This window comes from Aulonocara stuartgranti (assembly GCF_965226115.1).
Source record: "Aulonocara stuartgranti genome assembly, chromosome: 14".
Taxonomy (NCBI): Eukaryota; Metazoa; Chordata; class Actinopteri; order Cichliformes; family Cichlidae; genus Aulonocara; species Aulonocara stuartgranti.
The window spans coordinates 1,943,810-1,966,515 of NC_138950.1; the positions used below are offsets into that span (position 1 = coordinate 1,943,810).

General features: G+C 44.8%; 2 protein-coding genes and 1 long non-coding RNA gene across 6 annotated transcripts; 2 read left to right on the plus strand and 1 right to left on the minus strand.

Moving 5' to 3' along the window:
- Positions 1 to 1,022: 1,022 nt before the first annotated feature.
- Positions 1,023 to 7,644, plus strand: gmnc (geminin coiled-coil domain containing; the record flags this gene model as incomplete). 2 transcript variants are annotated; one of them, XM_082504130.1, is made up of 5 exons in its annotated part: positions 1,023 to 1,271; positions 3,643 to 3,816; positions 5,225 to 5,310; positions 5,875 to 5,991; positions 6,697 to 7,644. In XM_082504130.1, the coding sequence occupies exons 2-5, from the start codon at positions 3,684 to 3,686 to the stop codon at positions 7,642 to 7,644; spliced, it is 1,284 nt and encodes a 427-aa protein (XP_082360256.1). In that variant the 5' UTR covers positions 1,023 to 1,271; positions 3,643 to 3,683. The 2 variants fall into 2 exon arrangements, with proteins under 2 accessions (XP_082360256.1, XP_082360257.1); XM_082504131.1 differs by lacking the exons at positions 1,023 to 1,271; positions 3,643 to 3,816; positions 5,225 to 5,310 and adding an exon at positions 5,671 to 5,722.
- Positions 7,645 to 11,028: 3,384 nt separating this feature from the next.
- LOC309687567 lies at positions 11,029 to 16,427 on the plus strand. Of its 3 annotated transcripts, XR_014270815.1 has the most exons (4): positions 11,029 to 12,424; positions 12,561 to 13,034; positions 15,652 to 15,864; positions 15,996 to 16,427. It is a non-coding gene; the product is annotated as an uncharacterized lncRNA (long non-coding RNA). The 3 variants fall into 3 exon arrangements; XR_014270814.1 differs by having other exon boundaries at positions 15,652 to 16,427; XR_014270816.1 differs by having other exon boundaries at positions 11,029 to 11,244; positions 15,652 to 16,427.
- Positions 16,428 to 16,499: 72 nt separating this feature from the next.
- On the minus strand, positions 16,500 to 22,623 carry LOC309687565 (uncharacterized protein). Its single transcript, XM_082502622.1, has one exon. The coding sequence runs from the start codon at positions 22,359 to 22,361 to the stop codon at positions 21,552 to 21,554; it is 810 nt and encodes a 269-aa protein (XP_082358748.1). The 5' UTR covers positions 22,362 to 22,623; the 3' UTR covers positions 16,500 to 21,551.
- Positions 22,624 to 22,706: the final 83 nt, after the last annotated feature.

Consider the following 22,706-nt stretch of genomic DNA (forward strand, 5'->3'; position numbering starts at 1 on the left):
TCTTTTTTTCCTCCTCCCTTTCTTCTTCGTCCCTCTTCCTCCGTTAATGTGTCACCTCGCTGGAATGCCGGTCTGTGAATTAGACTCCTAATTGTTGCTGCAGTTTAACAGACCTGCTGTCAGACTGCAGATTAACTCGTGTGTGTGTGTGTGTGTGTGTGTGTGTGTGTGTGTGTGTGTCAGTGATGAATCTCAGCACTAGCAGCTGCAGACAGGTTACACTTGCTCCGTCTCTGCAGTCAAACCTGTGAACATGCATCCTGGTCATGCCTAAATGCACTGAGCTGCTGCCGTGTGATTGGCTAATGAAAGGTTTGTCCTGAGGAGACCAGGTGAACAGGTGTACCTAATACCTAAAACCTGATCCATTCATCCATTTTCATTCCAACTCCATCAACCACATCTGAAAACATCTCTTCCCTCCCATCGCTCGCCTCCACGGCAGGAGCAGAAGTCTTAGTTATCCAGGACTGCTTAAAGACTGGGCCTTATGAGTGTCAAACATCAGGCCCAGGGCCAGAACCGGCCCAGCAGAGACTCCAATGCGACCATCTGGACGACATTTTTAAAATATGAAAGAGCGCAAACAGTTTGGACTTCCAACTTTTAATTTTCATGATTTTTGTCCTGCTGAGAACAACCCCCGTACTCCCATTCACACCCCACCAAAGTAATGAGTAATAAACAATTAACGGACTGAAAGCTTCTCACCTTTTCTCTCTGGTCCCACTGCGACACTTTTACTACAGAAAAACACATTTTCTGTAATTTTACACATTTATAGCGCAAATCTGGCTGAGATTGTTTTCCTTTACTACAGCTGTGTTTCTTTAACATGTAGAAAATCTGACCCAGAGCCTTGTGTTTGACACCCCTACAGTATCACATAATGGTGTTTGCAGTCTGCCCACTGATCCTGTCACGTGTGGCTCTTTTCTGAATATTCCACAAAGTGCACTGAGCCCGCTTTCGCCTGAATGAATGAACTCAGAACTGGAGTTTTTCCGCGCCGTGCCTGCAGGGGGGACCCTCAGCTCCGTCCCGACAGCTGACTGCACAGACGGATCTGCACACGCACACCTGTCTGTGTGAGAGCTGCAGTCGGCTGCAGTCTGGCCGGACCCTCAACCGGGCATCGCGACATTTCAGCCCGTCACCGCTTCTTTCGGGACCCGAGCGAGAGTCCGCTGAGCTTTACGCGCAACACGCACTCCGAAAACCCGGGAAGACTTCTGCGCCCCGCGGCTCTCCTGCGCTCTGAGTCTCTGCAGGTAGAAAACACGATGAACACGCAGCTGCTTTAAAGTGTGGACTTTTTTAACGCAGGCAGGTGCAGTGAGAGGCGCAGACCGCAGCGGAGTTTTATTAAACAGGTTTATTTAAAAGGTTTGGGGGGAGCTTTGGACACAGCTTCATATCTGTACGGTTAAAATGATTGTGCTTACTGAGAAAGGTGCAGTTATTTTAATCCAGTGTTCAGTTTTGTAACTATCCATTCTTATGCCGGTACTTTACACATTTAATGATTATAAGAGTTACAGTCAGGGGCGTTTCCAGGGCTTTTAAAAATGAGGGAGCCCACAGGAAGTGGGAATCTTTAATCAGAAATGTAAAAAAAGACTTATGAGTTGATTTTCATGCACTCATTCAGATGGATTACAAAGACTTTAAATACAGTGTTGTGTTAAATAAGAGTTTTACAAAGTAGTGAGAGTATTTTGACTAAAGTAACCCCCCCCCCCCCACCCCCCATGGTTAGAGTCCATTTTCCCCTGAATTGTCTGAATTAAGAGATTCAAAGGGACACGGGGGAGTCTCCGGGCGTTTTTAAATGGGGTGGCACAAAAACCAAAACAACACAGTGGTGGGATTTCTGTTAAGCAACGGTTCTGCATGTAGAACATTAAATCTAATCAAATCTATAAGAAGCAGATCTCTGATGTTTTTTGAAGAGTTTCTGTGTAAAATATCTGAGCTCTATGATGCATGGCACACACTCAGTTAATATTTTACAAGGTTTTTGTTATATCTATGTTTTTTTAAATTATTATTATGAATCAGATCTGAATATGTTCAGAATGACAGTCATTCTGAACATATTCAGTAAAAGGACTAGATGCATTATCAGGGATTGTAACATCTCGTCCTTTTACTGAATATGTTCAGATTGAACATCATGGCAGTCAGTGTACATGCAGTTAAAAAAGTAACAGAACATTAATGTATAAATGAAGTTAACCTTATATACATTAATTTTTACAGAGCCCCGCAGGGGACATGGGAGAAAAAAAAAATTAAGACGGACTTTGCGAGATCTCGCAAAAGTTGAATTCCAACAATGGCGGCAGCTACTTAGTTGTAATTTTACTCTTTCTGGGTCACAAAATACACTTTTAAGATATTTTGAGGCATGAATGTAGCTGTGTAAACGTCAGATATCTGCTCGGTTTACAAGACATCACATATTTGCAAAAGTGCTCCGATGTTTTCGGAGATCTGACACCCACTAGCTCGAAGCTAACGGGAGGTCGAGACCTACTACAGCCGGGAGGAACACCGCTCTCCCGGCACATCGTGCCTCGACCTCCTGGTCGGCTTCGAGCTGGCGGCCTCCGAAGAATGCGGCTAAAACTTTTGTGAGATCTCACAAAACCTTTGCGAGATCCCGAGTTTGTTTTGCGAGATCTCGCAAAAGTCCGTCTTAATTTTTTTTCTCCCATGTCCCTTGCGGGGCTCCGTAAATTTTAGTAAAACATTACTGTGATATTTCAGAACTTAACTTTTTTAATTGCTTTCTATCCACAAGTAGCACACATGCTTGACAGGATGACAGGATTTACATATTTACATTTTGGGGGGGGATTATGGGTGATGGGGTAATAATTAAAGTGGACACTCTGGTTTGCAGAAGCGCTTTCAAAGGAAATAAACCATGAAGAAGGTTGTGATGGCTGCAGAATATTAAAAACATGCACAGCATTGGGTGAAATATCTTCTAGTCCCTGCTGAACTGCCCCCAAAATTTAACGCTAAATATCAGATGATTTAGTTCCAGGTTAACTAAATCCAATTTATAAAGCTCCAATACTTGGATTTTATTTTAAAATGTTGTATTAAATTCATTTTAAGTGCAGAATGAGCTAAAAAAACAAAACAAAAAAAGAACAACTAATTGGAGTGTGTGCACTTTTCCCATCCCAACTACTGCAGGCAGTAGTTTTACTGCTCCTGTTTTGTGATCTGTGACCTGTAGGGGCATTTGTTGGCTCTATTTTTCATGGTGAGGAGAAAAGATGTCTTCTTTTCTGTAAGAGTAGCCACACTACTTTAGGTACATTTTTTATTCTCAAAAACAGCCTTGCAGTTTCTGCAGTCCCTCTTGTTGCCTGTAGGGGGCAGACAGCATCACTGAATAAATGTTGTACAGATATCTCAGTGTTCAGGTGTCCATATACTTTTGCGTTCTGAAGTGTTGATCATCACCATATCAACACTAGTCTGAACCTCAAACAACTCTTTGAAACCGTGAGCCAAAGTGTGGAGCAGCTAACGTGTCCCCACAAGGATTAAACAGCCCCCACAAAGATAGATACACAAGTATAAAAACACACTCCCTCCCTCCCTTCATTTGTTTCTCTGTAGGGATTCCCCGTCCTTCTCCATTTCTTCACCATCACCATCTCATGCTCCAGGCCCTGGCTCTCGGCCCAGACACTGTTGACTGTTCCATGGAAACCCTGGCCTCTGTTTGGGTCCATGACCCCGTTGACCTCAGCGACCTCGGAGAGCAGCGTGACGAGTCATCGCCCGAATGGGGTGAGTCCAACTAACAGCATCAGATAGTAACAGTTAGTGAGAGGCCGAGGATGCAGAAGGCAGCTGTACTCTGCTGACTGCGATGTATTCTTCATGGAAGGAATTATTCTACATTTCTATAAATGCCACATTCAGCAGAGTGAGAATCAGCGAGCTGGAGGATCATTCATCAAACACAAGAAGCTCCCGGCATGTTCAACATGAGCGATCTGTCTCAGCTCTCTTTGCTGCAGATGGAAACATCCAGAACAGTTTATATTAAGATTCATCTTTTAATTTTCTCAGGCTCTTCTTTCTCCAAGAGTCCAATTTGTCAAGAATGCCCTGCCCTGGTTTCTCCACACTGCAGCTCCTCTAACGACCACTAGATGCTGCTGATGTGAAATCAGAGCCTCAAGACCAAAAACCAAGGGCTTTATAACCATCCACGCATTGTTGTGAAGACTTTTAATAACAATTAAAGGAAGTTTCGATGTGGTAGAAGTGAAACCAGTACTGATGAAATGGAAGAAACCTGCATTCTTACTAATGGCCAGCAGGGGGCAGCTCCTCTGGTTTAAATAGAAGTGTCATTATATAGAAGTCTCCATCCATCCATCCATCTTCATCCGCTTTATCCGAGGTCGGGTCGCGGGGGCAGCAGCCTAAGCAAAGAGGCCCAGACCTCCCTCTAGAAGTCTATGAGGATAAAAGCCTTCTGCTCATTTATGGTCGCGGCAGTTGGTTTCAAGTCCTTTTAAATCCAACGTGTTTTAAATTAGGGTCACATTAGAGTCAGCTCAAAGTGAGCCATGGTTTACCATGCGAATGAAAGGTCAGCGCCGCCCCTCACCTGTCACATCTGGTTTCAAAAAGCTAAGATAGCGGCAGCTAACACATGAATTATACTTCTGTGTCAGAATTACGCCGTAATTAACCGGAACCTTCTATGTAACCTGATGTGCACCTCCAGAGAAATGTAACTAGACGTCGGGTCGGTGCATACCACAAAGACTTGAATGTCGTGCAAGGTTGTGGTGTAGGAGAAAAATGAGTTTCTGGTTACGTCAGTTAGGACCCAGATTTCCTGCAGAAGTCTAAATCAAGCTATCAGTCCTCAGTTTGAGGATTTAAAATTGGACCTCAGCAACTAATGGGTGGTCTCACAGGTGGAAGCCTCTGGGCCTGAAACATTAAGACAAATCTATTTATTTGGTTATGTGGACACAAGTTTCAAAAGAACCAAATCTCTAATGCTCAGCTGGAGGTTGCTCCAATCTTGAGCATACACTCCTGTGTTAAAATGTAATAAAAAGCCTACTCTGACTTTGAGAGCATGGTTTTGAATCCAGAACTTCAGCCGGGCAAATAGTCTGACTAAATCCTCCACTGCCACCAGTTTAAAGTCTGCTGTGTGTCTTCCTCTCAGAGTCTCATTGTGTCTTTGACTCCACGCCTCCGGCTGCTCTGATGTGGACGGAAGATCTCTCTCCTCACCTCCAGAGAAACAAACAGGTACCAACAGGTTCTCACATTTAATTTATTATTGTTTTAGTGCACACGAACTACAGTTAGCTCAGCAGCTGAGGTTAAACATGGAGTGCAAAAGACACAACCTGACCCTCAACGTATAGCAGTTCCTTTTTGTCCTTTTTGAGTAAGCTACTGTAACACTTCTTATTTCAGCTGGTACACTGTGAACGTAAACATCTAGCACGTCTAACTGACAGCAATATTTGTTAGAGAGCATGCACAGGGTCAGAAATGAGTCCATCAGAGGGACAGCTCAGAGTCAGAGAGGCTGAGATGGTTTGGACATGTGCAGAGGAGGGACAGAGGATGATGAAGATGGAGCTGCCAGGCAGGAGGAGAAGAGGAAGACCTCAGAGGAGGTTCATGGATGTAGTGAACAAGGACAATGCAGAGGGTTGGTGTGACGGAGGCAGATGATCCGCTGTGTATTCAGTAAACCGTAACACATTTCAAAAGAACCGGTCGATGTGTGCCACTGAACCTCTGCAGTTCATATACCCGCGTCCTTATAATCTGCATTGCTGTGATGTGATTGTATCCTTCCAGCTCCAGGACACTCTGCTGCAGAGGGAGGAGGAGCTGGCCAGGCTGCAGGAGGAGAACAACAAGCTCAGAGCATTTCTCAATTCCTCCTTTGTGAGAAACCTGGAACAAAAGGCAAAGGTCCGTGCAGCATCAGACGCACTGACAGCAATAAGACAGAAATAAACCAGCAGTCTAAACAAAGACACTCAGATCTTCATCTACTGAGCTGAGAGTCATAAAGACATATTTCACGTGTCCTGGGTGTGCCCGGGGGATTCTCCTTGTTAGTCATAGCCCCCCAAAAAGAGAAAAAATAACTTGCCTAGGAGAAACTAGTTAGACGCTCAAACCACTTTAGCTGCCTCCTTTCGATGTGGACGCTCTAGTCTTCCAAATGGCCGACCTCCTCACCTTATATCTAAGGCTGAACTGCTTGTAACGCCTATCTTGTGGTCGTAGTTGAAGGTAGGAACTATTCAGTAAACTACCAGGTATGCCCTCAGCCTCAGCTCTCACGTTAACACAAAAACTGGTATGGGTCCACATCACTGCTGACTTCATACCAACCCTATCAGCCTTCAGATCCATCGTCACCTTGTAGCTCTAACATGAATATGTTTTGTACAGAAGTAGAAAAATTATGTAAAACAAATTATGCCAACTGAAACATTCAGACACTGTTAATGAAACCATTGATCACTAATCCTGGAGACATCTCAAGTCTTTCAAAGTTCACTTTTATATCAGTCCAAAATGTCTTTTGCTCTATCAAAGCATTAAATGTTTTCCACCGATAAAGAAGATAATAACACACTGCTGTTATTCTGTCCTTGTTTCTTATAGAAACTAACTGCTGATGGGAGGAGGAAGCTGAAGAGAAGCCTGGCTTGCTTTGACAGTTTCTGTGGGGATCAGCGAGCGCCCCCCCAACAAATCAGCAAAAGAGTCTGCAGGAACCTCACTGCCCAGTTCTGCTCGGAGTCTTTAGAGACATCTGCTTGCTCAGAACCAAACCTGGACCTCTGGGTCCTTCGAACTCTGGGACTGAAGGATCGGGACACCATCGATACATCCGAGGAGTCCTCCTCTGAGTGGAGCCTCAGGAGTTTGGTTTACGATACTGCCGTCAATCCATCCTCATTCCCAGAATGCAATCCCAACTCTTCTTTCGGCCCTCCTGTCATCATATCCACAGATACTTCAGTCCACAGTTACTGTCAAAGAGCAACACATGGAACCAGCTGTAGGTACAGTGCTGCTGAATGCCAAGAAGCAAACTGTGAAAATCCTCCTGAGTCAGCTTCAAACTGCCCAGACGACTTCACTGCCACTCGAGTGAGCACACATTACGAGTTTCCTGAAGCCACGACCAGGACCTACAGCGCCCCGTCTGCTGAGACCTGTTCTCTCACTGCCTTCAGTCAAGTCCAGACTTTGGAGGGAAATCCTGCTGACCATCACTCTTACTGGTCTTCACTACAAGAAACCCAGACACCATCACAAGACACGATCCAGTTCAACCCACCAGCGGAAAGAGGCTTCCCCACCCCCGTGTTGCCTTCAGGTGCAGACCAACCCAGGAGTTCTGCTAGTGGCTTCATTCCAACGAGCCCATGTCATCCTCCGGCAGCACCACATACGCCTCGCAACCGGACAGATTTGGCATTCAGCATGTCCCTCAGTCCGTCCAGCAGCGTCAAGACCCACAGCTTCCCCCAGGGACAGGCCTTTGTCAGAAAGGACGTGGAGGGCCGGTGGAACTTTACCTGGGTTCCCAGACAAGAACCGTAGGAAACCAGATGGTCCTTACTCTGAAAGACAATCAAAAGCCTCACGTTGTCTTACTGCATAAACATCTCAGGCTGATCCTTTAGAACAGCAAGTTCAAGTGGACTCACTATGGCTTTTAGACAATGTATCAAAAAATGCCTTGAAGGACCCTAAGATTAATCTTGAAGACCACACGGACAGATGTTTAAACAGCTCAGAGACCTTTGTCCTATGACAGCTTGAAGGAAACACCTCTTTAAGTCGCCTTTATGATGCCTATATTAATGACGGTTACTTGATTGCATTCTGTTTACTCAATAATCCAAAAGCTAAGAGTACAGTAGCAACTGGAAAAGAAAAACACGAGCCTGAGCAACCAAACCATTTTATTAAGTATAGATCTAATAAAAAAACATAATCTTAACTTAATGAAACATTCAAATTAACAAAACTGCCTAAAATAACACCTGTATGCGTTTAGTCTGTATTTGAAACTGCCACATAAAAATAATAGTACTGAAACTTTTGCTGCTTTGAGTCTGTATTTTCTACATACATATATGTGTATCACATGAACGTCAGTGAGGGACCAGAGCCATTATGACCAGATGACAAGTTCATTTCTGAAATCTTGTTGGCTCCTGCAAGTTAGCTGAGGACCTACTGACTATGGTTCAAGAGGGACTTTTAAATGGACCACGGCATTGGAAATGTGCTGAAGCCAACATTAAGCCCTGGGGCTGGAAATTAAGCCAAATCCAAAGTGCCCAAAACTGCAGTTCCTCTAATGTCCACCAGAGGCTCCAAAACTGAGGCAGTGGTAATAAAAACTGAGAGAGGCCGACAGTGATCACTGACTGTTTTTAGGGGCTTGTTCAGATTCAATAGAACAACATACAAAGCATTAAAACATGTTATAAACACAACAACGTTAATAAACACAGAGCAGTATTCATACGTCATCACTTAAAGACTGTCATGTTAAAATGTCCAACATTACAGCAGAAATAAACATTATAATTCCCTCGAAGCACAGGCAGACGCAAGTGGTTTTCTGTCACTGGTTTATTTGAAGACTTCTCTCCAAAGCCACCGTGAAAACTATACAGCATTAACAAAATAAAACTCAGCGTAAGACACAGCAGTAAAAACACTGTACAACAAACACTATAAATAAATACCTTGTTGGCTGCATGCTGCAAAAAGGGAATTAGCCGCCGTTCTTCTGAGGTTTCCTTTAACCGTTTAACCGTGTGTAGTTAAAGTCCACTTAACATGTCTTTCAATAAAAACCATCCTTTCTGCGCGCTTACAGGTGTTTTTCTTCGTTCTACCCAAAGAGGAAACTAGCGCAACTTGTAAGCGAACTTGACTTTCAAAATAAAAGCACCACAACGTTGACTACAAAAAACAAACAAAGTAATGTACAGCTTAAACAATTTACAATCATGACATGGATCTTGACAAGATAAAAAAAATAATCCAAATTATATACAATGTCATCATGCCAACAGTTACAAACATGTTCACAGTTGTGCACAAACTTGTCACCTGGTCATATTTCACAACTGGTAAAGGTTACTGTTGTAAAGGAGTGTATTTCACCCCAAACCACCATCCTTTTCAAACTCTACCCCACTAGACTTTGGTGCCTTAAAAGAACCAGCGGGTGGAAATAAAAGTAAAAGCAAGTAAAAGTAAAACTACTCTGAATCAAAAAACAAAACCAAGTTCAAACACTAATTATGACGATTGCCATCATCCCTCCAACCTTCTCGCAGTGTTTAACATAAGAGTCATTGGGGTCTGATTCACTTTCTGAGTCAGCTTTAAATGATCACTAAAACAAATCACTGCTGTTTTAAACTTGGGGTTTAAAAAAACAACAGAAAAAGTTCATTTTTATGGTTCACAGTGGATGGTGTTAACCATATTTCACATATTTTCCATACTGGTGTGTTTTTAGGAACATTCTACCAATAAATTCAGCAAAAGTTTTTCAATGATCGCTGAAATTACAATTGATTCAAATGTGCCCAAAGCTGTTGTTGTTTATGTTATCATGTAGCTGTTTTGTTTTCAAATGCAAAGTTTTACTTTAAAATCTCATTTTTCTACCATATCTATAAAAATGTGTCTGATAACACCGTCTGCCTACATGTGAGTCCAATTAACATGAAATTGTTTTCATATTATTTGGAAAAACATTTTCTTAACCCATGGTTTAAACTATCAGATATGTTTACATGTGAAAGCATTATCCAACGTAAAAATAAAATGTGCTTCATTTCTAAGTGTTGGACTCTAAATGTCAAACATGTCAAACAGCAAACACAGTTATTTATTAGAAGGTGTGTGGGCCAAACTAAAGCTTTTTATGAGCTTTATTTTTCCATTTAGGATGTCAGGGCACAGATTTGGCCCATAGCGTAGTCTGACCCCAACATCAGCTGACATTAGCTCAGTCGCCACAAAAGCTCATTTCCTTGGAGGTGTTTGGTTCCGAACCAAAGACGTGGACACTTTAGAGGTTCAAATCTCAGAGATTATCTGTCCAAGAGTTTGTTCACTGAGACACTCCACAAGCTGTTTTCACCCAGACAACCACCGAGAGACGCCTGCCTTTCAATTCAATTCAGTTTTATTTATACACCAACTCACAACAACAGTCACCTCAAGGCGTTTTATACTATAACCCTACAATAATACAAACAGAGAAAAAACCAACAATCATATGACCCCCTATGAGCAAACACTTTGGCGACAGTGGGAAGGAAAAACTCCCTTTTAACAGGAAGAAACCTCCAGCAGAACCAGGCTCAGGGAGGGGCGGGGCCATCTGCTGTGATTGGTTGGGGTGAGAGAAGGAAGACAGGATAAAGACATGCTGTGGAAGAGAGACAGGGGCTGTATCCCAATTCAGGGTCTGCAGCCTTAAAGGCCGCATTTTAAGGCCGATTACGTCACAGCGACGCGACGAAGGCTGTCCCAATTCGAAGGCTGCTCGAAATGCAGCCCTCAAATGCGTCCTTCATTTCCCTGAACTTTAAGGCTGTGGCGGTGCAGACTTCGTGGCCCAACATATCCTAGAATGCATAGCGCGGCGGTGGGTGTGGATAATTTTGCCGAAAAAAAACGGCGGATGAGGGGCGCCCAAAGAGTAACTTAGTAAACTAAGTGCTGAATATTATGTCACTTATTTATGTGCAAATGTTTAATAACTAAGAACATTAAAACATTACTGTTGGCCACATGTTGGCAAAGTCATGTGACATCAGTGACGTTTGTACTAACTTGGTTTTAAAGCCTTTACTTTAAAATATACGCCGTTCAATAGCTGAGCTTAATCTTACAGAGAATGATCAAAGCAAACAAATGAACAAACGATTTTCTCCTTCATTTCTGTCAAACAAAGCTGTATGACACGTTTCCAGCTGTTAGTATCATGGTTGCTAGGCAACCTGGGCAGCGCAACAGAGGCTAGACCGTCCCATTTCACAAGCCTCGCACTTCCGGCCTTAGCGGTCTTTAAGTACGCGGCCCTTGAGGATTGTTGAGGCTGCAGACCCTGAATTGGGATACAGCCAGAGATTAATAACAAGAGAAGTCTACTAACACATAGTGAGTGAAGAAGAAACACCCAGTGCATCATGGGAATAAGCAGCCTAAGTCTATTGCAGCATAACTAAGGGAGGATTCAGGGTCACCTGCTCCAGCTCTAACTATCCGGTTGTTAAGTGATGACGCGACGAATCCTACTTCCGGGCCTAAAGTAGTCTGCGTTTATGGCTTTTGTGTTGTTAACATGTTTAATGTTTTGTATTTTCTTCTATTTGATCTCAAAAAGCTCCTAAAACAGTCAGTGATCCCTGTTGACCTCCCTCGTCTTTTATTACCACTAATCATTTATTTAAGCTCAGTTTTTAAAACCTTAGGATGTAACTACAGCCCAGCCCATGCAGCAGTATATGAATGACTAACCTCATATGTGGATGGATTATCTCAGTTGTTCTCCTGGCTGAAGTTTGGTCCTTTTACAGCATCCTGCCATGCGATTACATTTGTTCCTGACCACCGAGAACACTCACGTTAACTTTTATCGAGTGGAAAAAAAGTTAGCTTGTTTATATTATGCTAACATAGCTGTGTCGCTAGCGGTCACGTAGCACATCATTATATAGCAGCTAGCCCAACTTCAGTAACCCTACAAACGTCACTGCTGTTTAGTTTTCTGTCTTCATTTATGCTGGAAGTGATAACAGAGCTGTACGTTTTAATTTGTTTCCAAAACCCCGCAGGCAGGACATGCTATATTGTATTTAGATAGAAGCTAGCGAGCTAACTCCCTGCTAACTTCTAACTGCGTTAAATGTCATAAATTCCGTTTTCATGGATGCCTGGATGTTAAACTCAGTTGTTACACCTGGTAGAGCAGAACGCTGATCATTTTATTAAAGATGAAAGACTTTAGACAGTTTTTAACTCTCAGTAATGCCATAGTGATCGTTTGATATATGGACCTGCAGCGGAGTTTAGACCCAGACACGGCTAGTGACGTCAGACTGAACAACCGGATATGCTTTACCAAAAGGAAAGTTTGAGGCCTAATCTTGAAAGTAGAGATAGTGTCTGTCTCCTGAATCCAAACTTCCCTGTCCTGTGTTGAGGACAGCAGAGCCTCATCACATGCAGACCTGAAAGGACAGCAGAGGGTGTCCACATACTTTTGGTCACGCGGGCGTCTCCTGCACTCCTGGAAACACTAAAAACATTGGAGTGATGCTGTATTCAGATGTAGCAGGTGTGATGAGTTTTCAGGAAGCTTTCTGATTCGAGGCACGCTAAGAATTAAAGTTTTGTGAGTTTGCTCTTCGTCTGTTACCAGTTAAACCAGTCTGACCGTCCTCCTCCTCGCCCTCACCTCCCTCTCTTCTCAGGAACAAAAGGAGGCCTGCGACTCCCCAGAGACGCCCCCCTCACATCCTCCTCCACCCCGATCCGCCCACGCAGGTAAAGATGATGGGTTTTACTTTCTCCCTGGGGGTTCTCAACATGGGGTCCTGGCCCTGCCACGGGTCCCCTGAGAGCGAAGCAGGACCGAGGGAAAGATGGGAGCGAGCAGTGTCCGTGGCGGGCCGACCGAGGAGGGTATCTCTAATGAGAAGGTTAAGACCGGCTGCAGATGTCCGACAGATTGGAGGCTCTTTTAGGGCTGGAGGGACCCGGAATCTGGCAGGAATGTGAAAGGAGGGTCGCTCTGGATCACAGACTCTGAGTGTCGGCCAGGGAGAGGGGTCATTAAAGAGGGCGGCCGGCTGAAACTCGATCCACGCCGGCTTACCCGGGAAACAACCCGACAGCTTGGCTCGCCTCAGATTGCTGCAGCTAATGAGTCGACACATTTCACACAGGTAAGCTTTCTCAGCTCGCCACTTGTTTCAGTTTCTGGACGGAGGACCTGAGCTCAGGTTTCTGGGGTTTTTCATCTTCTACACCCACTAAACCTCCACCTGCCCTCCGCAGCAACACTCAGCGTCACTGAGCCACTGAGCTGCAGCAGCTACAACTACACACTGACACCTGAACAAGTGCTTTACATCAGTTAAGCTGCGATGAAATAAAGGCACGAAGAACCTTTTCAAAGTCTCTGAAGCATCAGTCAGGTCACACAGCCTTACGTGTTCAGTCTTTGTCTAATATTACTGTAATGAACTTTAACCTTTAACATGCGAACTGAGGCCTGCACGGTCTGAACTCAGGGTTGGACGTCCACTCCTGGGAAGACTGCAGCTTTGCGCACACACGGAGAGGAACTCTGTGTTCAGTATCTGGCCTGAGGAGCAGCCAGGGATCGAACCTCCTGATTAGCAGACGACCTCCGGAGCTGCAGCCAGTGTTTCACAGTGTTTCAGCATTTTGCCTCAGTTTATGTTAAACAGATAATGACACAGTGTAGTATCTCATGTGTTTTAGTGCATTTTTATTCACCTGATTTAAAGACCTGCTAACTACAGTTATGTTCAGATACATAAAACCAGAGCAGAGCCAGAGCTGTACATCCAGGCTAAAAGTGAAGGACAGTCCCAGTTTCCTGCTGATGCACAGCGCTGCATGCACACAAGAACAACACGATTCAGTGTATGAGTGCCATAAGAATAACAGAGAGACTTTTAATTAGAAATTCATTTGGAATATGAATCTGCAGGCGACGTTAACCTCCTGTTTAAACACAAGAATTAATGAAGGAAGAGTGGCGAGATAAAGAACGCCTGCACACACTGCTCTGGACTGTGTGTGTGTGTTTAAACGATATCGATTCTTCTCTAACAGTAATTAGCTGATTGATGAGGGAGCTTCACAGTCAGGACTGCACACACACACACACACACACACACACACACACACGGTGACAGACTGACCGAGCACCCGCCGTGTTGTCGCGCTAATTGCTTTTAGGTAATGCGTCATGTATAAGTGTATGGATGATGCTGACCTCTGACCTCTGGATGGAGTGATCAGTGAGAGAGAAAACCTGATGAGATGTGATGAAAGTCCTGCCGCTGCGTCGGGTTAATGTGCGTTTAGAGAACAATGAGGAAGTGAAGGGCGAGTGGACACGCCGAGGATCAAACAGCCAGCCAGGAGAAAATAGATGAAAAAATAGAAATGAAAATTAAGACTTCACAGTCGCCTCTGTTGGTGCACAGCGAGCGTTTTCATTGGTTTATCATGGGTTTATAATCTGTAGCTGATGGATTTAATAAGAGATAATCCTGTTTTGCATGGATGCCTAACTTTATTGTAACACCTGAGCAGAGACACTGTGACTCTCTCACTCTTATTTATATTAATAATAATTAATAAATAAAAACCAAAGTAAGAGGAAAATCGATATGAGACAATCTGAAAAAGTGCAAAATGGTAAAATTTGTGTTAAGGAACAGAAATCAGCATATTAAATATAGATGAGTGTGTGTGTGTGTGTGTGTGTGTGTGTGTGTGTGTGTGTGTGTGTGTGTGTGTGTGTGTGCACGCGCGCTGAGTTTAATGGTTGATGAGTCCTAATGGCATTCTGTGTGATGATAAGTAACTACACACCAACTGTCTTCTGCTCAACAATTAACTCACTGTCACCACACACACACACACACACACACACACACACACACACACACACACACAATGAGGTGGAACCATCACTGAATCGTATTTGGACAAAAGGTTAAAGGTCCCCGTGAGCTACCATCCATGGAGCTGCCAGATCCACGCTCTGTAGCTAACTGGCTAACAGCCTCCATGTTGGCTTACTGTGGAAATGACAGGTTTCTCCGTCTCATCCAGGTCGGGGGTCAGTCTGAGTGGAGATGCCCAGACGTCCCCTTCCTGGTCACTTCCTCCAGCTCTTCCAAGGACTCCCAAACAACCCCAGAAACATAATCTCTACCCCTGGTCTCTGGTCCACCGGGCGCTTGTCCTCCCAGCTGTACACGCCCAAAACATCTTGTCCAGGAGGCACCCTGGTCAGATGCTAACCCCGAGTCCCTGCTAAATGATCAAGGCCCTCTCCCTCTCTGAGAGCCCTTGTGAAGAAGCTCGTTTCCACTGATTTCATCCACTTTCATTCTTTCAGTCACTGCTCACAGCTTGTGACTGCAGGCTGAGGGCAGAGAGCTTATAGCAGTGGAGTGGTTTGGGTGCCTATCAGTGAGCCCTATCACTGATCAGGGAAAATCAGTGAGATCAGAAAACCTCTCTGATGATTACAAAATCAAAGGACCAGTTCACCCTGCCCAGGCCAGGGCGACTGGGGCCCCGCCCTGGATCCAGGAGGAAGGGCTGGAGGGCAAGTGTCTGCTGGACGGGGACAAACCTGTCACCTACAAGTCATTGATGTCAGAGGACATTAGCTTATTTTATGGAGCTGGTGTGAGTGTGCTGTATACATAAAGATGCTGAAAAAACCTGTAAATGTCCATCAGCTTCCCCTGCTTCAGCTGTAACAGGTTGTCATTTCATGATGTCAAACAGTCCGAGTTCTTCCACCACCACAGAGTGACGTTACAGAGGATCCAAGCACACCGCTGTGGTTCGAGGAGTCAGCTCTGAATTCTGCTTCCTGTCACAGAGGACTGGAAGACGAAAGTGGACACCGAGAGTTATGGTCTGATCAAAGCTCAGGAAAGATGAACGAGGATTCGATATGGACTAAAAACATTGCGGAAGTGAAGCAACTGTGCAAAAGTAAGGAGACAGAAGTCAATACAAGCATCTAACGCCACATCCGGATATATCAAAACTGGCACGTTAGGCCCTGAAGTACTTATTTGATCATCTGACTGTATATTCGTGTCTTCGTGTTTCCGTGTTTCCAGAGAAAATCAGAGTAAACTGATCAAAGTCAAAGTGAAAAGAAATGCGGCGGAGGAGGTCGAGGAGGCGGGCGAAGGAATTTTCAGTCAATGGTGGATCAAATAACGGCGGTCGCGTGTTGCAAGCGTGCATTGAATGTAAATTTGCAGAGACGACCTTTGGTACAGTAGGCAACACACACACACTGTAATTAATAACCAGTTGAACCAGTCCACACTGGGAACATCAGACTGGATTACACATAAATATCTAAGCTGGTAACGCTGTGGTTGGGGGGTTGATGGGGTGTGTGCAGCTCTGTTTCCTTTACACTTTCCTCCACCTGTCCTTAGCACGTCAGCTATAAAAGAACTGATTGTGTTTCTTCTGTATCTGACCAATGATGTGACGGCTGTTTGGTCAGTTCCTCTGATAAACTGTCCAAGACGTCAGAGCTCCAGTTTGTTGCAGCCATAGAAGCTAGATAGCGTTCCACTGTAAATACGGTGATGTATGGCTCCCACAAACCAACATGGCAGCAGTCAAAAGGGTTCAAAGCGGCGAGTGACGTGATGGTGAAACTTTCCTCTGTCGGGGCTGCCGGGGGCTCTGATGCATGTTTATTCAGGCTAACGCACAGCTGTAAATAAAGTTTGAAGACTGCAGCGTTCAGCTGTCGTGCTCATCTTTTATAAATCCAACATGCATGCAGAGGATCTGTGACGCTGCCAGAGGAAACTCCTCTAACTAAACTTTTAATCGATGTCCTGCTGCTGCGGCGGCGTCCTGCTGGCAGGGACGAGAGGGTCTGACTGAGCAGCGGCTCGCATTAATAAACGCTGATGAGCCTGTTTTTCTTTAAAAGCCATTTCTGCTTTATTAGTGCGAGCAGAGTAAAGAGCGACAGGTAGAGACAGATGAGAGGAGCGGGTAAAGGTCATGGTGACAGTGATGCTCAGTGGCGCTCATAGAGCATATCTCCAGCTAATCCCTCTGCTAATACAACCAGTCACAGTCACGCCATTATTTCAGGCTTTAGTCTGAGACCGCGGTAGCAGGAACACTGCACTGGGCTTTTAGCTCATCAGACTCTTTTAGGGGTTTGGGAGTAAAATTTAAGTTTAGGTAAGTTAGGCTTTGACACTTTGTTAAAATGATTAAAATTAGAGTTAAGAGGCCTGTGAATGCATTAATGTCACGGCTGTTCCTTCCCCTACTCATGGACCGGAGCGGGAAGCAGCCAAAGTATGACAACCACTTATCCAGAGTACCTCAGCACTACTCTTCATCAGAGCCCCCCAAACATAGCCAGCGAGTTTGAAGTGGATTGGTTTAACAGCTGCTGAGATAAGCAAAGAAAAGAGACGGAGATACGGAAGTTTCTTCATGTGGAAACACCCTGTTTGTTAGTGGAAGTGACCTGGAATAGAGCCTGTTTGTTATAGTCATCGGCCTTTCTGCTGTTGTCTATGAATGTGAAGGTTTAGTAACTGCAAATACTTAAATACTGTAGCATGAAATGATCATACTTCATAGTCCACACAGCGTCGCTGTCACAGCGAGGAGGCGGAGCAGTCGCCCCCCTGCAGCATACCTGCATTGTTCTGACAGACAGTGAAGCAGCACCAGTCCAACTGTTTGCTTGTGACTGTGTTGTTGGCTGTTTTGGGCGGAGCATAGATTCTCACGCCGCTGTTTCCTGGAACACATTTCTGTGAGACTGTGCCACAAATCATTGTTAAAATACACGGAGGTGCGTTTGCTGCTCTCTGCAGACGAGCTGTCGAACACCATCAATGAGCTGCTATTGATCTCTGCGTGCACACAGCAGGAGATGATGGATGATTTAAATTTAACGCTCAGGTTTTTTGTGTTTCAGGGCTTCGGCCAAAGACGCCACTTAAACATTAATTAATTAGAAAACAACTGCAGCAGTTCAAAAACAGCTAATGTCACTAGTCTCTGGCTCATACGTCTCTGACGGGGTTCAGCGGTTTGTGTCTCAGCTGAAGGTGGCGTGTGAACTGCCAAAGCCTCCCCTGTGCAGTGAGGAAACAGCGTGTTTGTGCAGTTTGGTAGATACCTGCTGGACGAAGGTCGAGCTCACCTAATCACCAGGAGAGGAGCTGGACCGCAGGACGGATACACTCACATCCTGGTCCCTGGACGTCGGGCTATTCTCCGGTGAATGAGACGGTTGTGTCAGTAAAGTTTGTGCTTACATTTGTACTTTGGTGATAATTTCTAAGAGTAAGGAATCACAAGATGAAAAGTTAAACCAGACTACAACCAGTAATTCTCAGGAGCAGTTTATTAAAAGACAAAACAAGAGCAGGCCAGCAGACCAATAACTGAAACTCCCTGAAACCAGCCACCTAATCTCGCCCAATTGATTCAATTTTATTTACATAGCATCAAAACACAACAACTCAAGTCACTTTACATTGTAACAAACTTACAGTAATACAGAGAAAAACCCAACAATCATATGACCCCCTATGAGCAAGCACTTTGGCAACAGTGGGAAGGAAAAACTCCCTTTTAACAGGAAGAAACCTCCTGCAGAAGCATGTGGCCTGTCTACATTCCCAGTGACCAACAGGGAATGGGAGAGCACGAAGACAGTACAAAGACACTCTGTGGAGCCAGAGATTAATAACAAGCCTTCCTGTGTTTGCTTCACTTTCCTGTTACTTCCTTAGTTTCTCGTGGCTCTGTTCCTGTTGGGTTCGGCTCTGATGTTGGTTTATGTCAGAGGGAAGGCTCAGATCTCCCAGCTGAGTGGCTTCCCTTCTCTTTGGTAACTTTGGCGCGCCTTCTGTTGGCCATGGTTAATTTCTTTTGCTTCTTCTTAGATGTTAATAACTGACAGATTTCTTGGAACCACTTCACTCTTTTTAGTTAGGCGGGACGTGATGTGTAGAAAGACTTTCTGGGGGTTGTGACAGTTGACAGTAAGAATTCAGGTTTTTTATTAATCCATGCGTGCTGCCCTGATAAATATATAAACCTCATGAAAACAGAGGCGATACGCAGACTGTGCGTACTAACTCTGGACACACAGGAACTCCCACACTCAGGCTGGTGGTCGAACAGCGACACCTGCTGGTTTGTGCTGATTTAGCCTCTCATTTACGTTTCTGCTGATTTTCCCACCTGAAGTCACTTGTTACCGTCAACGGATCAGATTTGTTTAGGAAGTTGTGTAAATGACCCAGAAGTGCTTTCTTAATCACATCAGCAAAGGATGCGCTGGAGGATCCTTTGTAAAGGAAAGCAGTTAATGACATCCCACAATTCATAGCTGTGGACCAACATGTTCATTAATGATAATGTGTTTTCCATTTCATGCCATAACATGTTTGAACCTGTGTCAGGAAAAGTGATTAAGAAAAGACGTTTGATGAGAATGTCAAAATAAAAGTCCTGCAACTACATTTTAGCTGCTCAGTGACTATTTCTGAGCCTCAGTCAGTAAAGCACAGAAGAAGCTCATAATCATTAGCATTAAACATGTGCTCCCAAAGAGCCAAGACATCTGACGGTGAAACACATTCCTTCATCAGAGGTGGAAAAAACAATCACCTCAACTGTTTCAGCACGTTTTCCACAATCCACTAAAAATGAATAATTAAAAGAAATTTCAGATGCCAAACAATTATCATCGTCAACATAGATTTTTATTAACCAGTGTCTCTTTATAGAAATGGTATCACATCACGTACAAGCACGTTCAGTCTGTCCACGTAAAGATGAGCAGTGCCATCTCTTTATTAGTCATCAAAGAAAAGCAGGGTTTGATCTGAGAACAGCCGCTGACATGCAGAAACAGCAAAGCTACAAGAGGAGATAACACTGATTAAAGGTCTCGGGTGAAAACAGACGGGGCTGTGGAAACATTATGAAATCAACATAAATAACGAGGGACTCCTTTTCTATTAGAAAACACAGAGACTAAAGTAAGCTATATAAAAATAAGGCATTTCCAGTTATTTTATAGGTGAACTGTGATTTTGTTAGCAGCTAGTGTCGTCACCTGTCGTGTGGTGGCGGGCTGATGAGCTACTTTCATCCATGATACATGAACCTGGATTGTTCTCATGTTCTTGTCATTTATCGTCAGTGGGTGTAGCAGCAGCAGCCCCTTTGTCCACCTGTCAATCAAAGAGGCCACACCCCCAACAATGCAAATTTTAAGCCTTAAGATCATTTAAACAGGAGAGTTAGCCAAAGAGAACGAAACCGTTTGTAAACACGTTGATTTCTGCTGTAAGATCAGACATTTCAACATCTGTGGGGACTGACTCACTGCTGGAGCCTCAAGAGGCCATTAGAGGAACTGCAGATTTTGGCACTTCAGCATCAGCTCAATTTTGAGGTTGATTCTCGTATAAAAGCCTTAAAGATTCAAAGTGTTTTGTTGTGTTGGTTTCATATTTTCACTGTGAGCTGTAAATCTTGTGAATTAAGGAAAGACACTGAAAACTTTGTCCCTGAGTTTGTCCTTAAGGCAGCGTTTCTCTGTGGCCTCGATGCAGTTTTACTAGAGACCAAATAAGGGAAACAATACTCTGGTTTATTAAAAGGTGTATTAACTTCCTCAATATGGACAAAAGTACGGGACCACCTACGTAAGACAGCTGTAAGAGCTGCTTGGCCATGCAAGAGGAACTTTGGAGCGCTGCAGCCTTTGACTCAACAGAGCGTCGGCGACTTTTGCAAACTGTGCGCCCGAACACTCGAGACCTCGTTCAATTACTTTACACAGTCTGTCACTGCATGGCCGAGTGCCTAAAAGCTTCCACTTTGAAATAATACCCCCGAAAGCGTGGTGAAACATTTAGGAGGGAAGTCGGACTTGATGCAACAATGGTTTCCTGTTACAGCACCTACTTCAATTCAAACTGACAACCCCTGAATTCAATAATTAGGAGATGTGACCCAGTACTTTTGTTCATAAGCGTAGTTCTTGTACTATTGCAGAAGTTCTGAAACCTTCAAGATCTGCCATTTAGATCAGCGGTCCCCAACCCCCGGGCCTTGGCCCGGTACCGGTCCATGAGTCGTTTGGTACCGGGGCGCGAGAGTTGAGGCTCAGGTGTGAAATGTATGGTTTTCAGGGTTTTTATCGGTTTTCAGTGTTATTTTGTTATTGTTTTTATCGTTAACTCGGTTTTCCTGGGTCTTTTCACGTGTGATATGAATAAATCTTTTTTTCGGTACCGGTACTAGTTTTATTTTGTTGCATTTATCTTAAAGGCCGGTCCGTGAAAATATTGTCGGGCATAAACCGGTCCGTGGCACAAAAAAGGTTGGAGACCGCTGATTTAGATCATCCTGAAATATACGGATCTCCTGCTCTCCAGAGGATGAACTCTAAAGATTTGAATTACCCCTGGACTTTGCTGTCTATCGCCTCCCTCAGGACAAACCCATCTTAATGTTTCTTCTGACCTCCCAAACACTTGTATTTTCCTGACGTCATTTGAATGCAGCATCTCCTTTGAGTTAGAAATAAAGGTCTTTATCAAAGGGTGGAGTTGGTGCCATTTTCACCACAAGCTCCACCCCTTTTCCCTCTACGATGGAAGAACTTCCTCAGACGTCCTTGAACTGCTCACTGCCTGCTGCTGGTTGTGTTTCCCCATTTTGTTCTCCGGACTGATAGTGAGGGCGGAGTCAGAATCTAGGTGGTGTATGAGGGTGGGGTTAGGAGAGCAGTGAGCATCATGGGCGGAGTTAGGAACTGGGTTGGGGTGTGTTTCTGGGACCGGGTCTGAACGAACTTCTGTCCTATCGCATGGTTCCTGCTGTGTTTGTGTCTCTACTGTAAGCTCCACCCCTGCCCCCTCTACATTGCCCATAAACCCAGCGCACCCTGAGCAACTCCTGCTGTGCTGTGGCCCCTCCTCCATATTTATGACCCCTCTCTTGAGGTACCCTCTGGGCTGCGTCCGCCTGTCTCTGCGGCTAACATTGGTACGCCCGTTTCGGTGGCCCTGATTGGTTCTGTCGCTCTGGCTCTGGATCCGTTGAGCCCTCTGCAGGGCCATGGCAGCCAGGTCTGAGTGCGATGATGTGCTGTCGATCAACCTCCTGCCCAGAGCGAGTGGGCGGACGGGCAGTGCCAGCCTCAGCCTGAGCCAGAAGCGAGAGCGCCGCGGTTCAGATCGGGTTCCTCGCCATGTGACGGTGGTGATGGTGGCCTGACGGAGCTGAGGGACCTCCACGCAGGCCAGTTTGCTGACTGAGCGGTAAACCACAGCGATAATAGAGGCTCGGAGACTATTCTCGAGGTACAGACCGAGACGACACTCCAGGAGACTGAAGCTCTTTTCTGCCAGGAAGTTTGGGCTGAGAACCAAGAGGAGGCGGCGGCTCCGCTGCATTGACTGCAGGATGGCCTCTGATAGGTCTGACAGGGGACAGACAAAAAGACTCAAGGACTGCAGCTCAAGGTTCAGCTTACATCCACACGTACACGGGTACTTTTAGCTCTGCCACGAAGGAGACGTGGCAACTTTAGTTTGTCTGATCGTTCCAGAGTTACTGAAAATGTTACGGATAGATCTGCATAAACATTTCACCATAACATTAAAGGAATTCTTCACCTGAGATATGTCAATGTTGGACATTTAGTTGCAAATCTTCATGAAGACACATCAAACTGGGAGACATTGTCTTTATGTTCTCCACAAAATATCAGATATCAGGGGCTTCATTCATTCATGGTG

Bases quoted from the DNA above. Each gene is read 5' to 3' on its own strand.
- LOC309687565 (XM_082502622.1), bottom strand. From the start codon at position 22,361: ATGCAGCGGAGCCGCCGCCTCCTCTTGGTTCTCAGCCCAAACTTCCTG.